Genomic DNA, 25,192 nt, shown 5'->3' with positions numbered 1-25,192 from the left:
GCGGTACAGACAGACAGCGAATGGGGACTGGGGTACAGATTGACAGTGAATGGGGACTGGCGTACAGACTGAAAGTGAATGGGGACTGGGGTACAGACTGACAGTAAATGGGGACTGGGGTACAGACTGGCAGTGAATGGGGACTGGGTTACAGAATGACAGTGAATGGGGACTGGTTTACAGACTGACAGTGAATGGGGACTGGGGTACAGACTGGCAGTGAATGGGGACTCGGGTACAGGCTGACACTGAATGGGGACTGGGGTACAGACTGACAGTGAATGGGGACTGGGGTACAGACTGACAGTGAATGGGGAATGGGGTACAGATTGACTCCCAGTGAATGGGGACTGGGGTACAGACTGACAGTGAATGGAGACTGGGGTACAGACTGACAGTGAATGGAGACTGGGGTACAGACTGACAGTGAATGCGGACTGGGGTACAAACTGACTCCCAATGAATGGGGACTGAGGTACAGACTGACAGTGAATGGGGACTGGGGTACAGACTGACAGCGAATGGAGACTGGGGTACAGGCAGACAGTGAATGGGGACTGGGGTACAGATTGTCAGTGAATGCGGATTTGGGTACAGACTGACTCCCAGTGAATGGGGACTGAGGTACAGACTGACAGTGAATGGGGATGGGGTACAGACTGACAGTGAGTGGGGAATGGGGTATTGACTGACAGTGAATGGAGACAGGGGTACAGACTGACAGTTAATGGGGACTGGGGTACAAACTGACTCCTAGTGAATGGGGACTGGGGTACACACTGAAAGTGAATGCGGACTGGGGTACAGACTGACTCCCAGTGAATGGGGACTGGGGTACAGACTGACTCCCAGTGAATGGGGACTGGGGTACAGACTGACTGTGAATGCGGACTGGGGTACAGACTGACAGTGAATGGGGACTGGGGTACTGACCCCCAGTCACTGGAGACTGCGGTACAGACAGACAGCGAATGGGGACTGGGGTACAGACTGACAGTGAATGGGGACTGGGGTACAGACTGACAGTGAATGGGGACTGGGGTACTGACCCCCAGTCACTGGAGACTGCGGTACAGACAGACAGCGAATGGGGACTGGGGTACAGACTGACAGTGAATGGGGACTGGCGTACAGACTGAAAGTGAATGGGGACTGGGGTACAGACTGACAGTGAATGGAGACTGGGGTACAGACTGACAGTGAATGGGGACTTGGGTACAGACTGACAGTGAATGGGGACTGGGGTACAGACTGACAGTGAATGGGAACTGAGGTACAGACTGACAGTGAATGGGGACTGGGGTACAGACTGACCGTGAATGGGTACTGGGGTACAGACTCCCAGTGAATGGGGACTGGGGTACAGACGCCCAGTGAATGGGGACTGGGGTACAGACTGACAGTAAATGGGGACTGGGGTACAGACTGACAGTAAATGGGGACTGGGGTACAGACCGACTCCCAGTGAATGGGGACTGAGGTACAGACTGACAGTGAATGGGGACTGGGGTGCAGATTGACAGTGAATGGGGACTGGGGTGCAGATTGACAGTGAATGGGGACTGGGGTACAGACTGACAGCGAATGGGGACTGCGGTACAGACTGACAGTGAATGGAGACTGGGGTACAGAATGACAGTGAATGGGGACTGGGGTACAGACTGAAAGTGAATGGGGACTGGGGTACAAACTGACTCCTAGTGAATGGGGACTGGGGTACAGACTGACAGTGAAAGGTGACTGCGGTACAGACAGACAGCGAATGGGGACTGGGGTACAGATTGACAGTGAATGGGGACTGGCGTACAGACTGAAAGTGAATGGGGACTGGGGTACAGACTGACAGTAAATGGGGACTGGGGTACAGACTGACTCCCAGTGAATGGGAACTGGGGTACAGACTGGCAGTGAATGGGGACTGGGTTACAGAATGACAGTGAATGGGGACTGGTTTACAGACTGACAGTGAATGGGGACTGGGGTACAGACTGGCAGTGAATGGGGACTCGGGTACAGGCTGACACTGAATGGGGACTGGGGTACAGACTGACAGTGAATGGGGACTCGGGTACAGACTGACAGTGAATGGGGACTGGGGTACAGACTGACAGTGAATGGGGAATGGGGTACAGATGCCCAGTGAATGGGGACTGGGGTACAGACTGACAGTAAATGTGGACTGGGGTACAGACTGACAGTAAATGGGGACTGGGGTACAGACTGAGAGTGAATGGGGACTGGGGTACAGACTGAAAGTGAATGGGGACTGGGGTACAGACTGACAGTGAATGGGGACTGGGGTACAGACTGACAGTGAATGGGGACTGAGGTACAGACTCCCAGTGAATGGGGACTGAGGTACAGACTGACAGTGAATGGGGACTGGGGTACAGACTGACAGTGAATGGGGACTGGGGTACAGACTGAGAGTGAATGGGGACTGGGGTACAGACTGAAAGTGAATGGGGACTGGGGTACAGATTGACTCCCAGTGAATGGGGACTGGGGTACAGACTGACAGTGAATGGAGACTGGGGTACAGACTGACAGTGAATGCGGACTGGGGTACAAACTGACTCCCAATGAATGGGGACTGAGGTACAGACTGACAGTGAATGGGGACTGGGGTACAGACTGACAGCGAATGGAGACTGGGGTACCGACTGACAGCGAATGGAGACTGGGGTACAGGCAGACAGTGAATGGGGACTGGGGTACAGATTGTCAGTGAATGCGGATTTGGGTACAGACTGACTCCCAGTGAATGGGGACTGAGGTACAGACTGACAGTGAATGGGGATGGGGTACAGACTGACAGTGAGTGGGGAATGGGGTATTGACTGACAGTGAATGGAGACAGGGGTACAGACTGACAGTTAATGGGGACTGGGGTACAAACTGACTCCTAGTGAATGGGGACTGGGGTACACACTGAAAGTGAATGGGGACTGGGGTACAGACTGACAGTGAATGCGGACTGGGGTACAGACTGACTCCCAGTGAATGGGGACTGGGGTACAGACTGACAGTGAATGGGGACTGGGGTACAGACTGACTCCCAGTGAATGGGGACTGGGGTACAGACTGACAGTGAATGGAGACTGGGGTACAGACTGACTGTGAATGCGGACTGGGGTACAGACTGACTCCCAGTGAATGGGGACTGGGGTACAGACTGACAGTGAATGGGGACTGGGGTACAGACTGACAGTGAATGGGGACTGGGGTACAGACTGACAGTGAATGGGGACTGGGGTACAGACTGACTCCCAGTGAATGGAGACTGGGGTACAAACTGACTCCTTGTGAATGGGGACTGGGGTACAGACTGACCGTGAATGGGAACTGGGGTACAGACTGACAATGAATGGGGACTGGGGTACAGACTGACTCCCAGTGAATGGGGACTGGGGTACAAACTGACTCCTTGTGAATGGGGACTGGGGTACAGACTGACCGTGAATGGGAACTGGGGTACAGACTGACAGTGAATGGGGACTGGGGTACAGACTGACAGTGAATGGGGAATAGGGTACAGATGCCCAGTGAACGGGGACTGGGGTACAGACTGACAGTAAATGTGGACTGGGGTACAGATTGACAGTGAATGGGGACTGGGATACAGACTGAAAGTGAATGGGGACTGGGGTACAGATTGACTCCCAGTGAATGGGGACTGGGGTACAGACTGACAATCAATGCGGACTGGAGTACAGACTGACTCCCAATGAATGGGGACTGCGGTACAGACAGACAGCGAATGGGGACTGGGGTACAGACTGAAAGTGAATGGGGACTGGGGTACAGACTCCCAGTGAATGGGGACTGGGGTACAGACGCCCAGTGAATGGGGACTGGGGTACAGACCGACTCCCAGTGAATGGGGACTGAGGTACAGACTGACAGTGAATGGGGACTGGGGTGCAGATTGACAGTGAATGGGGACGGGGTACAGACCGACAGCGAATGGACACTTGGGTACAGACTGACAGTGAATGGAGACTGGGGAACAGACTGACCATGAATGCGGACTGGGGTACAGACTGACTCCCAGTGAATGGGGACTGGGGTACAGACTGACTCCCAGTGAATGGGGACTGGGGTACAGACTGGCTCCCAGTGAATGGGGACTGGGGTACAGCGTTGACAGTGAATGGGGACTGGGGTACAGACTGACAGTGAATGGGGACTGGGGTACAGACTGACAGTGAATGGAGACTGGGGTACAAACTGACTCCTAGTGAATGGGAACTGGGGTACAGACAGGCAGTGAATGGGGACTGGGGTACAGACTGACAGTGAATGGGGAATGGTGTACAGATGCCCAGTGAACGGGGACTGGGGTACAGACTGACAGTGAATGGGGACTGGGGTACAGACTGAGAGTGAGTGGGGACTGGGGTACAGACTGACCATGAATGGGGACTGGGATACAGACTGACAGTGAATGGGGACTGGGATACAGACTGAAAGTGAATGGGGACTGGGGTACAGATTGACTCCCAGTGAATGGGGACTGGGGTACAGACTGACAATGAATGCGGACTGGGGTACAGACTGAGTCCCAATGAATGGGGACTGAGGTACAGACAGACAGCGAATGGGGACTGGGGTACAGACTGACAGTGAATGGGGACTGGCGTACAGACTGAAAGTGAATGGGGACTGGGGTACAGACTGAAAGTGAATGGGGACTGGGGTACAGACTGACAGTGAATGGGAACTGGGGTACAGAATGACAGTGAATGGGGACTGGGGTACAGACTGACAGTGAATGGGGACTTGGGTACAGACTGACAGTGAATGGGAACTGAGGTACAGACTGACAGTGAATGGGGACTGGGGTACAGACTGACCGTGAATGGGTACTGGGGTACAGACTCCCAGTGAATGGGGACTGGGGTACAGACGCCCAGTGAATGGGGACTGGGGTACAGACGCCCAGTGAATGGGGACTGGGGTACAGACCGACTCCCAGTGAATGGGGACTGAGGTACAGACTGACAGTGAATGGGGACTGGGGTGCAGATTGACAGTGAATGGAGACTGGGGTACAGAATGACAGTGAATGGGGACTGCGGTACAAACTGACTCCCAGTGAATGGGGACTGGGGTACAGACTGAAAGTGAATGGGGACTGGGGTACAGACGGACCATGAATGGGGACTGGGGTACAGACTGAAAGTGAATGGGGACTGGGGTAACAGACTGACTCCCAGTGAATGGGGACTGGGGTACAGACTGACAGTGAATGGGGACTGGGGTACAAACTGACTCCTGGTGAATGGGGACTGGGGTACAGACTGACAGTGAATGGGGACTGGGGCACAGACTGGCTCCCAGTGAATGGGGAAAGGGGTACAGACTGACAGTGAATGGGGACTGGGGTACAGACTGACAGTGAATGGGGACTGGGGTACCGAATGACAGTGAATGGGGACTGGGGTACAAAGTGACTCCTAGTGAATGGGGACTGGGGTACAGACTGACCGTGAATGGGGACTGGGGTACTGACTGACTCCTAGGGAATGGGGACTGGGTTACAGACTGACAGTGAATGGAGACTGGGGTACAGACTGACTCCCAGTGAATGGGGACTGGCGTAGAGACTGAAAGTGAATGGGGACTGGGGTACAGACTGACCGTGAATGGGAACTGGGGTACAGACTGACAGTGAATGGGGACTGGGGTACAGACTGACAGCGAATGGGGACTGGGGTACAGACTGACAGTGAATGGGGAATGGGGTACAAAATGACGGGGAATGGGGTACAGACTGACAGTGAATGGGGACTGAGGTACAGACTGACCGTCAATGGGGACTGGGGTACAGACAACCCGTGAATGCGGACTGAGGTACAGACTGACAGTAAATGGGGACTGGGGTACAGACTGACTCCCAGTGAATGGGGTCTGGGGTACAGACTGACAGTGAATGGGGACTGGGGTACAGACTGACAGTGAATGGGGACTGGGGTACAGACTGACAGCGAATGGAGACTGGGGTACCGACTGACAGCGAATGGAGACTGGGGTACAGGCAGACAGTGAATGGGGACTGGGGTACAGATTGTCAGTGAATGCGGATTTGGGTACAGACTGACTCCCAGTGAATGGGGACTGAGGTACAGACTGACAGTGAATGGGGATGGGGTACAGACTGACAGTGAGTGGGGAATGGGGTATTGACTGACAGTGAATGGAGACAGGGGTACAGACTGACAGTGAATGGGGACTGGGGTACAAACTGACTCCTAGTGAATGGGGACTGGGGTACACACTGAAAGTGAATGGGGACTGGGGTACAGACTGACAGTGAATGGAGACTGGGGTACAGACTGACAGTGAATGGGGACTGGGGTACAGACTGACCGTGAATGCGGACTGGGGTACAGACTGACTCCCAGTGAATGGGGACTGGGGTACAGACTGACAGTGAATGGGGACTGGGGTACAGACTGACAGTGAATGGGGACTGGGATACACACTGACAGTGAATGGAGACTGGGGTACAGACTGACTCCCAGTGAATGGGGACTGGGGTACAGACTGACTCCCAGTGAATGGGGACTGGGGTACAGACTGACAGTGAATGGGGACTGGGGTACAGACTGACAGTGAATGGGGACTGGGGTACAGACTGACAGTGAATGGGGACTGGGGTACAGACTGACAGTGAATGGGGACTGGGGTACAGACTGACAGTGAATGGGGACTGGGGTACAGACTGACAGTGAATGGGGACTGGGGTACAGACTGACAGTGAATGGGGACTGGGGTACAGACTGACTCCCAGTGAATGGGGACTGGGGTACAGACTGACAGTGAATGGGGACTGGGGTACAGACTGACAGTGAATGGGGACTGGGGTACAGACTGACAGTGAATGGAGACTGGGGTACAAACTGACTCCTAGTGAATGGGAACTGGGGTACAGACTGACAGTGAATGGGGACTGGGGTACAGACTGACAGTGAATGGGGAATGGGGTACAGATGCCCAGTGAACGGGGACAGGGGTACAGACTGACAGTAAATGTGGACTGGGGTACAGACTGACAGTGAATGGGGACTGGGGTACAGACTGAGAGTGAGTGGGGACTGGGGTACAGACTGACCATGAATGGGGACTGGGATACAGACTGAAAGTGAATGGGGACTGGGGTACAGACTGACTCCCAATGAATGGGGACTGGGGTACAGACTGACAGTGAATGGGGACTGGCGTACAGACTGAAAGTGAATGGGGACTGGGGTACAGACTGACAGTGAATGGGGACTGGGGTACAGACTGACAGTGAATGGGAACTGGGGTACAGAATGACAGTGAATGGGGACTGGGGTACAGACTGACCGTGAATGGGTACTGGGGTACAGACTCCCAGTGAATGGGGACTGGGGTACAGACGCCCAGTGAATGGGGACTGGGGTACAGACGCCCAGTGAATGGGGACTTGGGTACAGACCGACTCCCAGTGAATGGGGACTGAGGTACAGACTGACAGTGAATGGGGACTGGGGTGCAGATTGACAGTGAATGGGGACTGAGGTACAGACTGACAGTGAATGGGGACTGAGGTACAGACTGACAGTGAATGGGGACTGGGGTGCAGATTGACAGTGAATGGGGACTGCGGTACAAACTGACTCCCAGTGAATGGGGACTGGGGTACAGGCTGAAAGTGAATGGGGACTGGGGTACAGACTGACCGTGAATGGGAACTGGGGTACAGACTGACAGTGAATGGGGACTGGGGTACAGACTGACAGTGAATGGGGACTGGGGTACAGACTGACAGTGAATGGGGAATGGGGTACAGACTGACAGTGAATGGGGACTGAGGTACAGACTGACCGTCAATGGGGACTGGGGTACAGACAACCCGTGAATGCGGACTGAGGTACAGACTGACAGTAAATGGGGACTGGGGTACAGACTGACTCCCAGTGAATGGGGACTGGGGTACAGACTGACAGTGAATGGGGACTGGGGTACAGACTGACAGCGAATGGAGACTGGGGTACAGGCAGACAGTGAATGGGGACTGGGGTACAGATTGTCAGTGAATGCGGATTTGGGTACAGACTGACTCCCAGTGAATGGGGACTGAGGTACAGACAAGCAGTGAATGGGGACTGGGGTACAGACTGACAGTGAATGGGGACTGGGGTACAGACTGACAGTGAATGGGGATTGGTGTACAGATGCCCAGTGAACGGGGACTGGGGTACAGACTGACAGTGAATGGGGACTGGGATACAGACTGACAGTGAATGGGGACTGGGATACAGACTGAAAGTGAATGGGGACTGGGGTACAGATTGACTCCCAGTGAATGGGGACTGGGGTACAGACTGACAATGAATGCGGACTGGGGTACAGACTGAGTCCCAATGAATGGGGACTGAGGTACAGACAGACAGCGAATGGGGACTGGGGTACAGACTGACAGTGAATGGGGACTGGCGTACAGACTGAAAGTGAATGGGGACTGGGGTACAGACTGAAAGTGAATGGGGACTGGGGTACAGACTGACAGTGAATGGGGAATGGGGCATTGACTGACAGTGAATGGAGACAGGGGTACAGACTGACAGTTAATGGGGACTGGGGTACAAACTGACTCCTAGTGAATGGGGACTGGGGTACAGACTGAAAGTGAATGGGGACTGGGGTACAGACTGACAGTGAATGGGGACTGGGGTACAGACTGACCGTGAATGGGGACTGGGGTACAGACTGACTCCTTGGGAATGGGGACTGGGTTACAGACTGACTCCCAGTGAATGGGGACTGGCGTACAGACTGACAGTGAATGGGGAATGGGGTACAAAATGACGGGGAATGGGGTACAGACTGACAGTGAATGGGGACTTGGGTACAGACTGACAGTGAATGGGGACTGGGGTACAGACTGACCGTCAATGGGGACTGGGGTACAGACTCCCAGTGAATGGGGACTGGGGTACAGACAACCCGTGAATGCAGACTGAGGTACAGACTGACAGTAAATGGCGACTGGGGTACAGACTGACTCCCAGTGAATGGGGACTGAGGTGCAGACTGACAGTGAATGGGTACTGGGGTACAGACTGAGTGAATGGGGACTGGGGTACAGACTGACAGCGAATGGAGACTGGGGTACCGACTGATAGCGAATGGAGACTGGGGTACAGGCAGACAGTGAATGGGGACTGGGGTACAGAGTGACAGTGAATGGAGACTGGGACACAGACCGACACTGAATGGGGACTGGGGTACTGACTGACTCCCAGTGAATGGGGACTGCGGTACAGACTGACAGTGAATGGGGACTGGGGTACAGACTGACCGTGAATGGGGACTGGGGTACAGAATGACAGTGAATGGGGACTGGGGTACAGACTGACAGTGAATGGGGACTGGGGTACAGACTGACCGTGAATGGGTACTGGGGTACAGACTCCCAGTGAATGGGGACTGGGGTACAGACGCCCAGTGAATGGGGACTGGGGTACAGACCGACTCCCAGTGAATGGGGACTGGGGTACAGACTGACCGTGAATGGAGACTTGGGTACAGACTGACAGTGAATGGAGACTGGGGAACAGACTGACCATGAATGGGGACTGGGGTACAGACTGACAGTGAATGCGGACTGGGGTACAGACTGACTCCCAGTGAATGGGGACTGGGGTACAGACTGACAGTGAATGGGGACTGGGGTACAGACTGACAGTGAATGGGGACTGGGGTACACACTGACAGTGAATGAGGACTGGGGTGCAGACTGACTCCCAGTGAATGGGGACTGGGGTACAGACTGACTCCCAGTGAATGGGGACTGGGGTACAGACTGACAGTGAATGGGGACTGGGGTACAGACTGACTCCCAGTGAATGGGGACTGGGGTACAGACTGACAGTGAATGGGGACTGGGGTACAGACTGGCTCCCAGTGAATGGGGACTGGGGTACAGCGTTGACAGTGAATGGAGACTGGGGTACAAACTGACTCCTAGTGAATGGGGACTGGGGTACAGACTGACCGTGAATGGGAACTGGGGTACAGACAGGCAGTGAATGGGGACTGGGGTACAGACTGACAGTGAATGGGGACTGGGGTACAGACTGACAGTGAATGGGGACTGGGGTACAGACTGACAGTGAATGGGGTACAGATGCCCAGTGAACGGGGACTGGGGTACAGACTGACAGTAAATGTGGACTGGGGTACAGACTGACAGTGAATGGGGACTGGGGTACAGACTGAGAGTGAGTGGGGACTGGGGTACAGTCTGACCATGAATGGGGACTGGGATACAGACTGACAGTGAATGGGGACTGGGATACAGACTGAAAGTGAATGGGGACTGGGGTACAGATTGACTCCCAGTGAATGGGGACTGGGGTACAGACTGACAATGAATGCGGACTGGGGTACAGACTGACTCCCAATGAATGGGGACTGAGGTACAGACTGACAGTGAATGGGGACTGGGGTACTGGCCTCCAGTGACTGGAGACTGCGGTACAGACAGACAGCGAATGGGGACTGGGGTACAGACTGACAGTGAATGGGGACTGGCGTACAGACTGAAAGTGAATGGGGACTGGGGTACAGACTGACAGTGAATGGGGACTGGGGTACAGACTGACAGTGAATGGGGACTGGCGTACAGACTGACAGTGAATGGGGACTTGGGTACAGACTGACCGTGAATGGGTACTGGGGTACAGACTCCCAGTGAATGGGGACTGGGGTACAGACGCCCAGTGAATGGGGACTGGGGTACAGACGCCCAGTGAATGGGGACTTGGGTACAGACCGACTCCCAGTGAATGGGGACTGGGGTGCAGATTGACAGTGAATGGGGACTGGGGTACAGACTGACAGTGAATGGAGACTGGGGTACAGAATGACAGTGAATGGGGACTGCGGTACAAACTGACTCCCAGTGAATGGGGACTGGGGTACAGACTGAAAGTGAATGGGGTACAGACGGACCATGAATGGGGACTGGGGTACAGACGGAAAGTGAATGGGGACTGGGGTAACAGACTGACTCCCAGTGAATGGGGACTGGGGTACAGACTGACAGTGAATGGGGACTGGGGTACAAACTGACTCCCAGTGAATGGGGACTGGGGTACAGACTGAAAGTGAATGGGGTACAGACGGACCATGAATGGGGACTGGGGTACAGACTGAAAGTGAATGGGGACTGGGGTAACAGACTGACTCCCAGTGAATGGGGACTGGGGTACAGACTGACAGTGAATGGGGACTGGGGTACAAACTGACTCCTAGTGAATGGGGACTGGGGTACAGACTGGCTCCCAGTGAATGGGGAAAGGGGTACAGACTGACAGTGAATGGGGACTGGGGTACAGTCTGACAGTGAATGGGGACTGGGGTACAGACTGACAGTGAATGGGGACTGGGGTACCGAATGACAGTGAATGGGGACTGGGATACAGACTGACAGTGAATGGGGACTGGGGTACAAAGTGACTCCTAGTGAATGGGGACTGGGGTACAGACTGACCGTGAATGGGAACTGGGGTACAGACTGACAGTGAATGGGGACTGGGGTACAGACTGACAGTGAATGGGGACTGGGGTACAGACTGACAGTGAATGGGGAATGGGGTACAAAATGACGGGGAATGGGGTACAGACTGACAGTGAATGGGGACTGACGTACAGACTGACAGTGAATGGGGACTGGGGTACAGACTGACCGTCAATGGGGACTGGGGTACAGACAACCCGTGAATGCGGACTGAGGTACAGACTGACAGTAAATGGGGACTGGGGTACAGACTGACAGTGAATGGGGTCTGGGGTACAGACTGACAGTGAATGGGGACTGGGGTACAGACTGACAGTGAATGGGGACTGGGGTACAGACTGACAGCGAATGGAGACTGGGGTACCGACTGACAGCGAATGGAGACTGGGGTACAGACTGACGGGGAATGGGGTACAGACTGACAGTGAATGGGGACTGGGGTACAGACTGACAGTGAATGGAGACTGGGGTACAGACTGACTCCCAGTGAATGGGGACTGAGGTCGAGACTGACAGTGAATGGGGACTGGCGTACAGACTGAAAGTGAATGGGGACTGGGGTACAGACTGACCGTGAATGGGAACTGGGGTACAGACTGACAGTGAATGGGGACTGGGGTACAGACTGACAGTGAATGGGGACTGGGGTACAGACGGACCGTCAATGGGGACTGGGGTACAGACAACCCGTGAATGCGGACTGAGGTACAGACTGACAGTAAATGGGGACTGGGGTACAGACTGACAGTGAATGGGGACTGGGGTACAGACTGACAGCGAATGGAGACTGGGGTACCGACTGACAGCGAATGGAGACTGGGGTACAGGCAGACAGTGAATGGGGACTGGGGTACAGATTGTCAGTGAATGCGGATTTGGGTACAGACTGACTCCCAGTGAATGGGGTCTGGGGTACAGACTGACAGTGAATGGGGACTGGGGTACAGACTGACAGTGAATGGGGACTGGGGTACAGACTGACAGCGAATGGAGACTGGGGTACCGTCTGACAGCGAATGGAGACTGGGGTACAGGCAGACAGTGAATGGGGACTGGGGTACAGATTGTCAGTGAATGCGGATTTGGGTACAGACTGACTCCCAGTGAATGGGGACTGAGGTACAGACTGACAGTGAATGGGGACTGGGGTACAGACTGAAAGTGAATGGGGACTGGGGTAACAGACTGACTCCCAGTGAATGGGGACTGGGGTACAGACTGACAGTGAATGGGGACTGGGGTACAAACTGACTCCTAGTGAATGGGGACTGGCGTACAGACTGACAGTGAATGGGGACTGGGGTACCGAATGACAGTGAATGGGGACTGGGATACAGACTGACAGTGAATGGGGACTGGGGTACAAAGTGACTCCTAGTGAATGGGGACTGGGGTACAGACTGACCGTGAATGGGGACTGGGGTACTGACTGACTCCTAGGGAATGGGGACTGGGGTACACACTGAAAGTGAATGGGGACTGGGGTACTGACAGACGCCCAATGAATGGGGACTGAGGTACAGACTGACAGTGAATGGGGACTGGCGTACAGACTGAAAGTGAATGGGGACTGGGGTACAGACTGACTCCCAGTGAATGGGGTCTCGGGTACAGGCTGACAGTGAGTGGGTACTGGGGTACAGGCTGACAGTGAGTGGGTACTGGGGTACAGGCTGACAGTGAGTGGGTACTGGCGTACAGACTGACAGTGAATGGGGAATGGGGTACAGACTGACAGTGAATGGGGCTGGGGTACAGACTGACAGTGAATGGGGACTGGGGTACAGACTGACCGTGAATGGGGACTGGGGTACAGACTGACCGTGAATGGGGACTGGGGTACAGACTCCCAGTGAATGGGGACTGGGTACAGACGCCCAGTGAATGGGGACTGGGGTACAGACTGACAGTAAATGAGGACTGGGGTACAGACTGACAGTAAATGGGGACTGGGGTACAGACCAACTCCCAGTGAATGGGGACTGAGGTACAGACTAACAGTGAATGGGGACTGGGGTGCAGACGGACCATGAAGGGGACTGGGATACAGACTGACAGCGAATGGGGACTGGGGTACAAACTGACTCCTAGTGAATGGGGACAGGGGTAGAGACTGACAGTGAATGGGGACTGGGGTACAGACTGGCTCCCAGTGAATGGGGACAGGGGTACAGGCTGACAGTGAATGGTGACTGGGGTACAGACTGACAGTGAATGGGGACTGGGGTACAGACTGACAGTGAATGGGGACTGGGGTACAGACTGGCTCCCAGTGAATGGGGACAGGGGTACAGACTGACAGTGAAAGGTGACTGGGGTACAGACTGACAGTGAATGGGGTCTGGGGTACAGACTGACAGTGAATGGGGACTGGGGTACAGACTGACAGTGAATGGGGACTGGGGTACAAACTGACTCCTAGTGAATGGGGACTGGGGTACACACTGAAAGTGAATGGGGACTGGGGTACAGACTGACAGTGAATGGGGACTGGGGCACAGACTGACAGTGAATGGGGTCTGGGGTACAGACTGACAGTGAATGAATACTGGGGTACAGACTGACAATGAATGCGGACTGGGGTACAGACTGACTCCCAATGAATGGGGACTGAGGTACAGACTGACAGTGAATGGGGACTGGCGTACAGACTGAAAGTGAATGGGGACTGGGGTACAGGCTGAGAGTGAATGGGGACTGGGGTACAGACTGACTCCCAGTGAATGGGGTCTCGGGTACAGGCTGACAGTGAGTGGGTACTGGGGTACAGGCTGACAGTGAGTGGGTACTGGCGTACAGACTGACAGTGAATGGCGACTGGGGTACAGACTGACAGTGAATGGGGACTGGGGTACAGACTGACGGGGACTGGGGTACAGACTGACAGTGAATGGGGCTGGGGTACAGACTGACCGTGAATGGGGACTGGGGTACAGACGCCCAGTGAATGGGGACTGAGGTACAGACTGACAGCGAATGGGGACTGGGGTACAAACTGACTCCCAGTGAATGGGGACTGGGGTACAGACTGAAAGTAAATGGGGACTGGGGTACAGACTGACAGCGAATGGGGACTGGGGTACAAACTGACTCCCAGTGAATGGGGACTGGGGTACAGACTGAAAGTAAATGGGGACTGGGGTACAGACTGACAGCGAATGGGGACTGGGGTACAAACTGACTCCTAGTGAATGGGGACTGGCGTACAGACTGGCAGTGAATGGAGACTGGGGTACAGACTGACAGTGAATGGAGACTGGGGTACAGACTGACAGTAAATGGAGACTGGGGTACAGACTGACAGCAAATGGGGACTGGGGTACAGACTGACAGTGAATGGAGACTGGGTTACAGACTGACAGTGAATGGGGACTGGGGTACAGACTGACTCCCAGTGAATGGGGACTGGGGTACAGACTGACAGTGAATGGGGACTGGGTTACAGAATGACAGTGAATGGGGACTGGGTTACAGACTGACAGTGAATGGGGACTGGGGTAGACTGCCTGTGAATGAGGACTGGGGTACAGACTGACAGTGAATTGGGCCTGGGGTACAGACTGACATTGAATGGGGACTGGGGTACAGACTGACAGTGAATGGGGACTGGGGTACAGACTGACAGTGAATGGGGACTGGGGTACAGACTGACAGTGAATGGGGACTCGGGTACAGACGGACCATGAATGGGGACTGGGGTACAGACTGAAAGTGAATGGGGACTGGGGTACAGACTGACAGTGAATGGTGACTGGGGTACAGACTGACAGTGAAAGGTGACTGGGGTACAGACTGACAGTGAAAGGTGACTGGGGTACAGACTGACAGTGAAAGGTGACTGGGTTACAGACTGACAGTGAATGGGGTCTCGGGTACAGGCTAACCCCTAGGGATTGGGGACTGGGGTACAGACTGACAATGAATGGAGACTGGGGTACAGACTGACTCCCAGTGAATGGGGACTGAGGTAGAGACTGACAGTGAAAGGTGACTGGGGTACAGACTGACAGTGAAAGGTGACTGGGGTACAGACTGACAGTGAATGGGGACTGGGGTACCGAATGACAGTGAATGGGGACTGGGATACAGACTGACAGTGAATGGGGGCTCGGGTGCAGACTGACAGAGAATGGGGACTGGGGTACAAACTGACTCCTAGGGAATGGGGACTGGGTTACAGACTGACAGTGAATGGGGTCTCGGGTACAGGCTAACCCCTAGGGATTGGGGACTGGGGTACAGACTGACAATGAATGGAGACTGGGGTACAGACTGACTCCCAGTGAATGGGGACTGAGGTAGAGACTGACAGTGAATGGGGACTGGCGTACAGACTGAAAGTGAATGGGGACTGGGGTACAGACTGACCGTGAATGGGAACTGGGGTACAGACTGACAGTGAATGGGGACTGGGGTACAGACTGAGAGTGAATGGGGAATGGGGTACAAAATGACGGGGAATGGGGTACAGACTGACAGTGAATGGGGACTGAGGTACAGACTGACAGTGAATTGGGACTGGGGTACAGACTGACCGTCAATGGGGACTGGGGTACAGACAACCCGTGAATGCGGACTGAGGTACAGACTGACAGTAAATGGGGACTGGTGTACAGACTGACAGCGAATGGGGACTGGGGTACAGACTGACAGCGATTGGAGACTGGGGTACCGACTGACAGCGAATGGAGACTGGGGTACAGGCAGACGGTGAATGGGGACTGGGGTACAGATTGTCAGTGAATGCGGATTTGGGTACAGACTGACTCCCAGTGAATGGGGTCTGGGGTACAGACTGACAGTGAATGGGGACTGGGGTACAGACTGACAGTGAATGGGGACTGGGGTACAGACTGACAGCGAATGGAGACTGGGGTACCGACTGACAGCGAATGGAGACTGGGGTACAGGCAGACAGTGAATGGGGACTGGGGTACAGATTGTCAGTGAATGCGGATTTGGGTACAGGCTGACTCCCAGTGAATGGGGACTGAGGTACAGACTGACAGTGAGTGGGGAATGGGGTATTGACTGACTCGTAGTGAATGGAGACAGGGGTACAGACTGACAGTTAATGGGGACTGGGGTACAAACTGCCTCGTAGTGAATGGGGACTGGGGTACTGACTGACGCCCAATGAATGGGGACTGAGGTACAGACTGACAGTGAATGGGGACTGGCGTACAGACTGAAAGTGAATGGGGACTGGGGTACAGACTGACTCCCAGTGAATGGGGTCTCGGGTACAGGCTGACAGTGAGTGGGTACTGGGGTACAGGCTTACAGTGAGTGGGTACTGGCGTACAGACTGACAGTGAATGGGGAATGGGGTACAGACTGACAGTGAATGGGGCTGGGGTACAGACTGACCGTGAATGGGGACTGGGGTACAGACTGACAGTAAATGAGGACTGGGGTACAGACTGACAGTAAATGGGGACTGGGGTACAGACCGACTCCCAGTGAATGGGGACTGAGGTACAAACTGACAGCGAATGGGGACTGGGGTACAAACTGACTCCCAGTGAATGGGGACTGGGGTACAGACTAACAGTGAATGGGGACTGGGGTGCAGACGGACCATGAAGGGGACTGGGATACAGACTGACAGCGAATGGGGACTGGGGTACAAACTGACTCCGAGTGAATGGGGACAGGGGTAGAGACTGACAGTGAATGGGGACTGGGGTACAGACTGGCTCCCAGTGAATGGGGACTGGGGTACAGACTGACAGTGAATGGGGACTGGGGTACAGACTGGCTCCCAGTGAATGGGGAAAGGGGTACAGACTGACAGTGAAAGGTGACTGGGGTACAGACTGACAGTGAAAGGTGACTGGGGTACAGACTGACAGTGAATGGGGACTGGGGTACAGACTGACAGTGAATGGGGACTGGGGTACAGACTGGCTCCCAGTGAATGGGGACAGGGGTACAGACTGACAGTGAAAGGTGACTGGGGTACAGACTGACAGTGAATGGGGTCTGGGGTACAGACTGACAGTGAATGGGGACTGGGGTACAGACTGACAGTGAATGGGGACTGGGGTACAAACTGACTCCTAGTGAATGGGGACTGGGGTACACACTGAAAGTGAATGGGGTCTGGGGTACAGACTGACAGTGAATGGGGACTGGGGTACAGACTGACAGTGAATGGGGACTGGGGTACAAACTGACTCCTAGTGAATGGGGACTGGGGTACACACTGAAAGTGAATGGGGACTGGGGCACAGACTGACAGTGAATGAATACTGGGGTACAGACTGACAATGAATGCGGACTGGGGTACAGAGTGACTCCCAATGAATGGGGACTGAGGTACAGACTGACAGTGAATGGGGACTGGGGTACAGACTGACAGTGAATGGGGACTGGCGTACAGACTGAAAGTGAATGGGGACTGGGGTACAGGCTGAGAGTGAATGGGGACTGGGGTACAGACTGACTCCCAGTGAATGGGGTCTCGGGTACAGGCTGACAGTGAGTGGGTACTGGGGTACAGGCTGACAGTGAATGGGGACTGGGGTACAGACTGACAGTGAATGGGGAATGGGGAATGGGGTACAAACTGACGGGGAATGGGGTACAGACTGACAGTGAATGGGGACGTGGGTACAGACTGACAGTGAATGGGGACTGGGGTACAGACTGACAGTGAATGGGGCTGGGGTACAGACTGACCGTGAATGGGGACTGGGGTACAGACGCCCAGTGAATGGGGACTGAGGTACAGACTGACAGCGAATGGGGACTGGGGTACAAACTGACTCCCAGTGAATGGGGACTGGGGTACAGACTGAAAGTAAATGGGGACTGGGGTACAGACTGACAGCGAATGGGGACTGGGGTACAAACTGACTCCCAGTGAATGGGGACTGGGGTACAGACTGAAAGTAAATGGGGACTGGGGTACAGACTGACAGCGAATGGGGACTGGGGTACAAACTGACTCCTAGTGAATGGGGACTGGCGTACAGACTGGCAGTGAATGGAGACTGGGGTACAGACTGACAGTGAATGGAGACTGGGGTACAGACTGACAGTAAATGGAGACTGGGGTACAGACTGACAGCAAATGGGGACTGGGGTACAGACTGACAGTGAATGGAGACTGGGTTACAGACTGACAGTGAATTGGGCCAGGGGTACAGACTGACATTGAATGGGGACTGGGGTACAGACTGACAGTGAATGGGGACTGGGGTACAGACTGACAGTGAATGGGGACTGGGTTACAGACTGACAGTGAATGGGGACTGGGGTACAGACTGACAGTGAATGGGGACTGGGGTACAGACTGACAGTGAATGGGGACTCGGGTACAGACTGACAGTGAATGGGGACTGTGGTACAGACGGACCATGAATGGGGACTGGGGTACAGACTGAAAGTGAATGGGGACTGGGGTAACAGACTGACTCCCAGTGAATGGGGACTGGGGTACAGACTGACAGTGAATGGGGACTGGGGTACAACCCGACTCCTAGTGAATGGGGACTGGGGTACAGACTGGCTCCCAGTGAATGGGGACAGGGGTACAGACTGACAGTGAAAGGTGACTGGGGTACAGACTGACAGTGAAAGGTGACTGGGGTACAACCCGACTCCTAGTGAATGGGGACTGGGGTACAAACTGACTCCTAGGGAATGGGGACTGGGTTACAGACTGACAGTGAATGGGGTCTCGGGTACAGGCTAACTCCTAGGGATTGGGGACTGGGGTACAGACTGACAATGAATGGAGACTGGGGTACAGACTGAAAGTGAATGGGGACTGGGGTACAGACTGACCGTGAATGGGAACTGGGGTACAGACTGACAGTGAATGGGGACTGGGGTACAGACTGACAGTGAATGGGGAATGGGGTACAAAATAATGGGGAATGGGGTACAGACTGACAGTGAATGGGGACTGAGGTACAGACTGACAGTGAATTGGGACTGGGGTACAGACTGACCGTCAATGGGGACTGGGGTACAGACAACCCGTGAATGCGGACTGAGGTACAGACTGACAGTGAATGGGGACTGGGGTACAGACTGACAGTGAATGGGGACTGGGGTACAGACTGACAGTGAATGGAGACTGGGGTACAGGCAGATAGTGAATGGGGACTGGGGTACAGATTGTCAGTGAATGCGGATTTGGGTACAGACTGACTCCCAGTGAATGGGGACTGAGGTACAGACTGACAGTGAATGGGGATGGGGTACAGACTGACAGTGAGTGGGGAATGGGGTATTGACTGACAGTGAATGGAGACAGGAGTACAGACTGACTGTTAATGGGGACTGGGGTACAAACTGACTCCTAGTGAATGGGGACTGGGGTACACACTGAAAGTGAATGGGGACTGGGGTACAGACTGACAGTGAATGGGGATTGGGGCACAGACTGACAGTGAATGGGGTCTGGGGTACAGACTGACAGTGAATGAATACTGGGGTACAGACTGACAATGAATGCGGACTGGGGTACAGACTGACTCCCAATGAATGGGGACTGGCGTACAGACTGAAAGTGAATGGGGACTGGGGTACAGGCTGAGAGTGAATGGGGACTGGGGTACAGACTGACTCCCAGTGAATGGGGTCTCGGGTACAGGCTGACAGTGAGTGGGTACTGGGGTACAGGCTGACAGTGAGTGGGTACTGGCGTACAGACTGACAGTGAATGGCGACTGGGGTACAGACTGACAGTGAATGGGGACTGGGGTACAGACTGACAGTGAATGGGGAATGGGGTACAAACTGACGGGGAATGGGGTACAGACTGACAGTGAATGGGGACGTGGGTACAGACTGACAGTGAATGGGGACTGGGGTACAGACTGACAGTGAATGGGGCTGGGGTACAGACTGACCGTGAATGGGGACTGGGGTACAGACTCCCAGTGAATGGGGACTGGGGTACAGACGCCCAGTGAATGGGGACTGGGGTACAGACTGACAGTAAATGAGGACTGGGGTACAGACTGACAGTAAATGGGGACTGGGGTACAGACCGACTCCCAGTGAATGGGGACTGGGGTACAGACTGAAAGTAAATGGGGACTGGGGTACAGACTGACAGTGAATGGGGACTGGGGTACAGACGGACCATGAAGGGGACTGGGATACAGACTGACAGTGAATGGGGACTGGGGTACAAACTGACTCCTAGTGAATGGGGACAGGGGTAGAGACTGACAGTGAATGGGGACTGGGGTACAGCGTTGACAGTGAATGGGGACTGGGGTACAGCGTTGACAGTGAATGGGGACTGGGGTACAAACTGACTCCTAGTGAATGGGGACTGGGGTACAGACTGACCGTGAATGGGGATGGGGGTACAGACTGACTCCTCGGGAATGGGGACTGGGTTACAGACTGACAGTGAATGGGGACTGGCGTACAGACTGACAGTGAATGGGGTCTCGGGTACAGGCTGACTCCTAGCGAATGGGGACTGAGGTGCAGACTGACAGCGAATGGAGACTGGGGTACAGACTGACAGTGAATGGAGACTGGGGTACAGACTGACAGTAAATGGAGACTGGGGTACAGACTGACAGCAAATGGGGACTGGGGTACAGACTGACTCCCAGTGAATGGGGACTGGGGTACAGACTGACAGTGAATGGGGACTGGGTTACAGAATGACTCCCAGTGAATGGAGACTGGGGTACAGACTGACAGTAAATGGAGACTGGGGTACAGACTGACAGCAAATGGGGACTGGGATACAGAATGACTCCCAGTGAATGCGGACTGGGGTACAGACTGACCGTGAATGTGAACTGGGGTACAGACTGACAGTGAATGGGGACTGGGTTACAGAATGAGAGTGAATGGGGACTGGGGTACAGACTGACAGTGAATGGGGACTGGGGTAGACTGCCCGTGAATGAGGACTGGGGTACAGACTGACAGTGAATTGGGCCTGGGGTACAGACTGACATTGAATGGGGACTGGGGTACAGACTGACAGTGAATGGCGACTGGGGTACAGACTGACAGTGAATGGGGACTGGGGTAGACTGCCCGTGAATGAGGACTGGGGTACAGACTGACAGTGAATTGGGCCTGGGGTACAGACTGACATTGAATGGGGACTGGGGTACAGACTGACAGTGAAAGGGGACTGGGGTACAGACTGACAGTGAATGGGAACTGAGGTACAGACTGACCGTGAATGGGGACTTGGGTACAGACTGACAGTGAATGGGAACTGGGGTACAGACTGACAGCGAATGGAGACTGGGGTACAGACTGAAAGTGAATGGGGACTGGGGTACAGACTGTCTCCCAGTGAAATTGGACTGGGGTACAGACTGACCGTGAATGGGAACTGGGGTACAGACTGACTCCCAGTGAATGGGGACTGGGGTACAGACTGACAGTGAATGGGAACTGAGGTACAGATTGACAGTGAAGGGAGACTGGGGTACAGACTGACAGTGAATGGGGACTGGGGTACAGACTGACAGCGAATGGAGACTGGGGCACAGACTGACAGTGAATGGAGACTGCGGTACAGACTGACAGTGAATGGGGACTGGGGTACAGACTGACAGCGAATGGGGACTGGGGTACAGACTGACAGTGAATGGGGACTGGGGTACAGACTGACAGCGAATGGAGACTGCGGTACAGACTGACAGTGAATGGGGACTGGGGTACAGACTGACAGCAAATGGGGACTGAGGTACAGACTGAAAATGAATGGGGACTGGGGTACAGATTGTCAGTGAATGGGGACTGGGGTACAGACTGACACTGAATGGGAACTGGGGTACAGACTGACAGTGAATGGGGACTCGGGTACAGCCTGACGGGGAATGGGGCACAGACTGACAGTGAATGGGGAATGGGGTACAGACTGACGGGGAATGGGGTACAGACTGACAGTGAATGGGGACTTGGGTACAGACTGACAGTGAATGGGGACTGGGGTACAGACTAACAGTGAATGGGGACTGGGGTACAGACTCACAGCGAATGGGGACTGGGGTACAGACTGACAGTGAATGGGGACTGGGGTACAGACTGACAGTGAATGGGGACTAGGGTACAGACTGACAGTGAATGGGGACTGGGGTACAGACTGACAGTGAATGGGGACTGGGGTACAGACTGACAGTGAATGGGGACTGGGGTACAGACTGACAGCGAATGGGGACTGGGGTACAGACTGACAGTGAATGGGGACTGGGGTACAGACTCCCAGTGAATGGGGACTGGGGTACAGACTGACAGTGAATGGGGACTTGGGTACAGACTGACTCCCAGTGAATGGGGACTGGGGTACAGACTGACTCCTGCCCCTTCCACCCTGTCAGAAATCACAGAAATCACAGAAACCCCACAGTGCAGATAGAGGCCATTTCGGCCCATCGAGCCTGCACCGACACATATCCCACCCGATCCCCGTAACCCCTACACCAACACGTATCCCACCCTATCCCCGTAACCCCACGTATTTAATCCCCCTAACACTAAGGGTCAATTTATCATAGCCAATCAACCTACCCCGCACATCTCCTCCGGCTCCGTTCCTGATCACTCAATTGCCGCTGCTGAAATGCATGCTAGCTGATGGTGTGAATAGTTCTCTTTACCCAGGCACCATCCTTTGACCAAACTGCCCTCTCTAACTAATGCCCCATATCTAACCTCCCTTTTCTCTCTCATTCTTAAGTGTGTCATCGCCTCCTAGCTTCAGCCCATCTCTGGCGAGATTCCCTATTCAAGACCCTTGAATCCAGCTTCCGCCCGCCTTACAGCACTGAGATCACCCTCTCCATCGTCAAGAACAAGGCATTCTGTTGTTCCTTCTCCTCTTTGTGTGATTCCATTTCTCCCGGTCTGAACAGCTCCAGTCCATCTCCAGCAATGGCTGCTCCTCCCTCTTGCACACCATCAACTCCAGCATCCCCTCGCCCGATATTCGTTCTGGGCCCCCTCCTTTTCCTCGTCTCACGCTATCCCTCGGTGACATCATCTGCAGGCACAGGGAGGGATTGGCTGTCGTCTGCATTGACACCCATCTCTACCATTCCATCCCATAACCATCTCCGTGCTGTCAGGCAGTCTGTCCAACATCAAGTCCTTGTAGTGCCACGACCACCTTCAGCTGAACGTCGGGGGGGGGGCCAAAGTCATCATTCTTGGTGCCCACCACCGTCGCTGCCCCCCCACCGTCGATGCCCCCCCACCGTCGCTGCCCCCCCACCGTCGCTGCCCCCCACCGTCGCTGCCCCCCCACCCCCTTGCCTCCCGCTCAGGCCAAAAAAACTGTGCAGAGCCTTTGCATTGTGTTTAACCCTTAATGAAGCTTCATAGCTGACATTCTCTCAATCACTCCACCTGACCCCAACAACGCCACCACACCGCCCCCCCCCCACCTCAATCTACTGAAACCCATAACCATATTTCTGTCAGTGTTTGGCTCGACTACTCCACTAGCCTCCGCCCTCCACAGGATCTGATGTCCAAGCCTGTCCTGTCCCACAATATAGGCCCACTCGTCCTTCACTCCCCTCTTACTGACCTACACTGGCTCCCTGTCCCACAAAACAACCAACTTAAAAGTCTTGTCCTCATCTTCAAATTCCTCCCTGACCTTGTTCCTTCCTACCTCCCTTTGCATCAACTCCTGCATCTCTTGATCACCTGATTCTGACCTTCGGTGCATCCCCCACCCTTTCTCCTACCATTGGCGGCAGAGCCTTTAGCCTCTTCGACTGTCCTCTCTGGAACACTCCCAACCCCCTCCGCCTCTGTTTCGCTCTCCTTCTTTAGAAACCTTCTCTAAACCTCTCTTTTCGACCCAACCTTCAGTCACCTCTGTCCCCTGGCTTGGTGTTCCGGTCCTCTTTACTATTACCCTCTTAAACCTTTGGGATGTCTTGTGTCAGCCGTGACTCTCTGATATCACTCTTGCTTGAGTCAGAAGGATGTGGGTTCAAATGACAATCCAGAGACTTGAGCACAAAATCTAGACTAACACTTTAGTTCAGTACCGAGGGAGTGTCAGAGATGCCGTCTTTCGGATGAGACGTTAAACCAAGGCACCGTCTGCTCTCTCGGATGGGCGTAAAAGATCCCATGCACTATTTCGAAGAAGAGCAGGGGAGTCATCCCTGGTGTCCTGGCCAATATTTATCCATCAATCAACGTCCCAAAAACAGATTATCTGGTCATTATCACATTGCTGTTTGTGGGAGCTTGCTGTGTGTAAATTGGCTGCCACACTTCCTACATTAGAACAGTGACTACACTTCAATAAAAGTACTTCATTGGCTGTAAAGCGCTTTGGGACATCCTGAGGTCGTGAAAGGCGCTATATAAATGCAAGTCATTCTTTGTACGATAAAGTAAGTTGCTGTTACCAAGCCCCTCCTTTGATGGCTGTTTGTCTTCCATTCCAGGCTGCTTGGCTCGAGGTGATGTCCACAGCTTACCTGCGCAGGGGGCCTGTCACTACTCCGGGACAAAAATATGGTACGGTTTCGAGGTCTAGGCTCCAGCATTGAACGGGAGTGCCCCACAGTGCAGGAATCCTTGTTAAATCCTTAACTCAGACTGGTAACGCCCTGACTGAATGGGATCAGGGGGATCTTTGCTCCTCTCATATAATGGGACAATTCTTGT

At 54.3% G+C, this 25,192-nt stretch overlaps 1 protein-coding gene across 1 annotated transcript in view; it reads left to right on the top strand.

Annotated features, from left to right (window-relative positions):
* LOC147106531 (uncharacterized) overlaps window positions 1–25,192 on the top strand; it is a 179,381-nt gene that overhangs the window by 42,516 nt on the left and 111,673 nt on the right. The window contains exon 5 of the mRNA XM_086007491.1: window positions 24,970–25,042. Coding sequence (XP_085863617.1) covers window positions 24,970–25,042 — 73 coding nt within the window. The remainder of the gene's footprint in view (window positions 1–24,969; window positions 25,043–25,192) is intronic.

Source organism: Somniosus microcephalus, chromosome 15, assembly GCF_052327205.1.
Source record: "Somniosus microcephalus isolate GS21.2 chromosome 15, FLI_Smic_1.0, whole genome shotgun sequence".
In the NCBI taxonomy this organism is placed as follows: domain Eukaryota; kingdom Metazoa; phylum Chordata; class Chondrichthyes; order Squaliformes; family Somniosidae; genus Somniosus; species Somniosus microcephalus.
The sequence above is the reverse complement of the archived record's forward strand: the minus strand, read 5'-3'. Positions and strand labels throughout refer to the sequence as shown.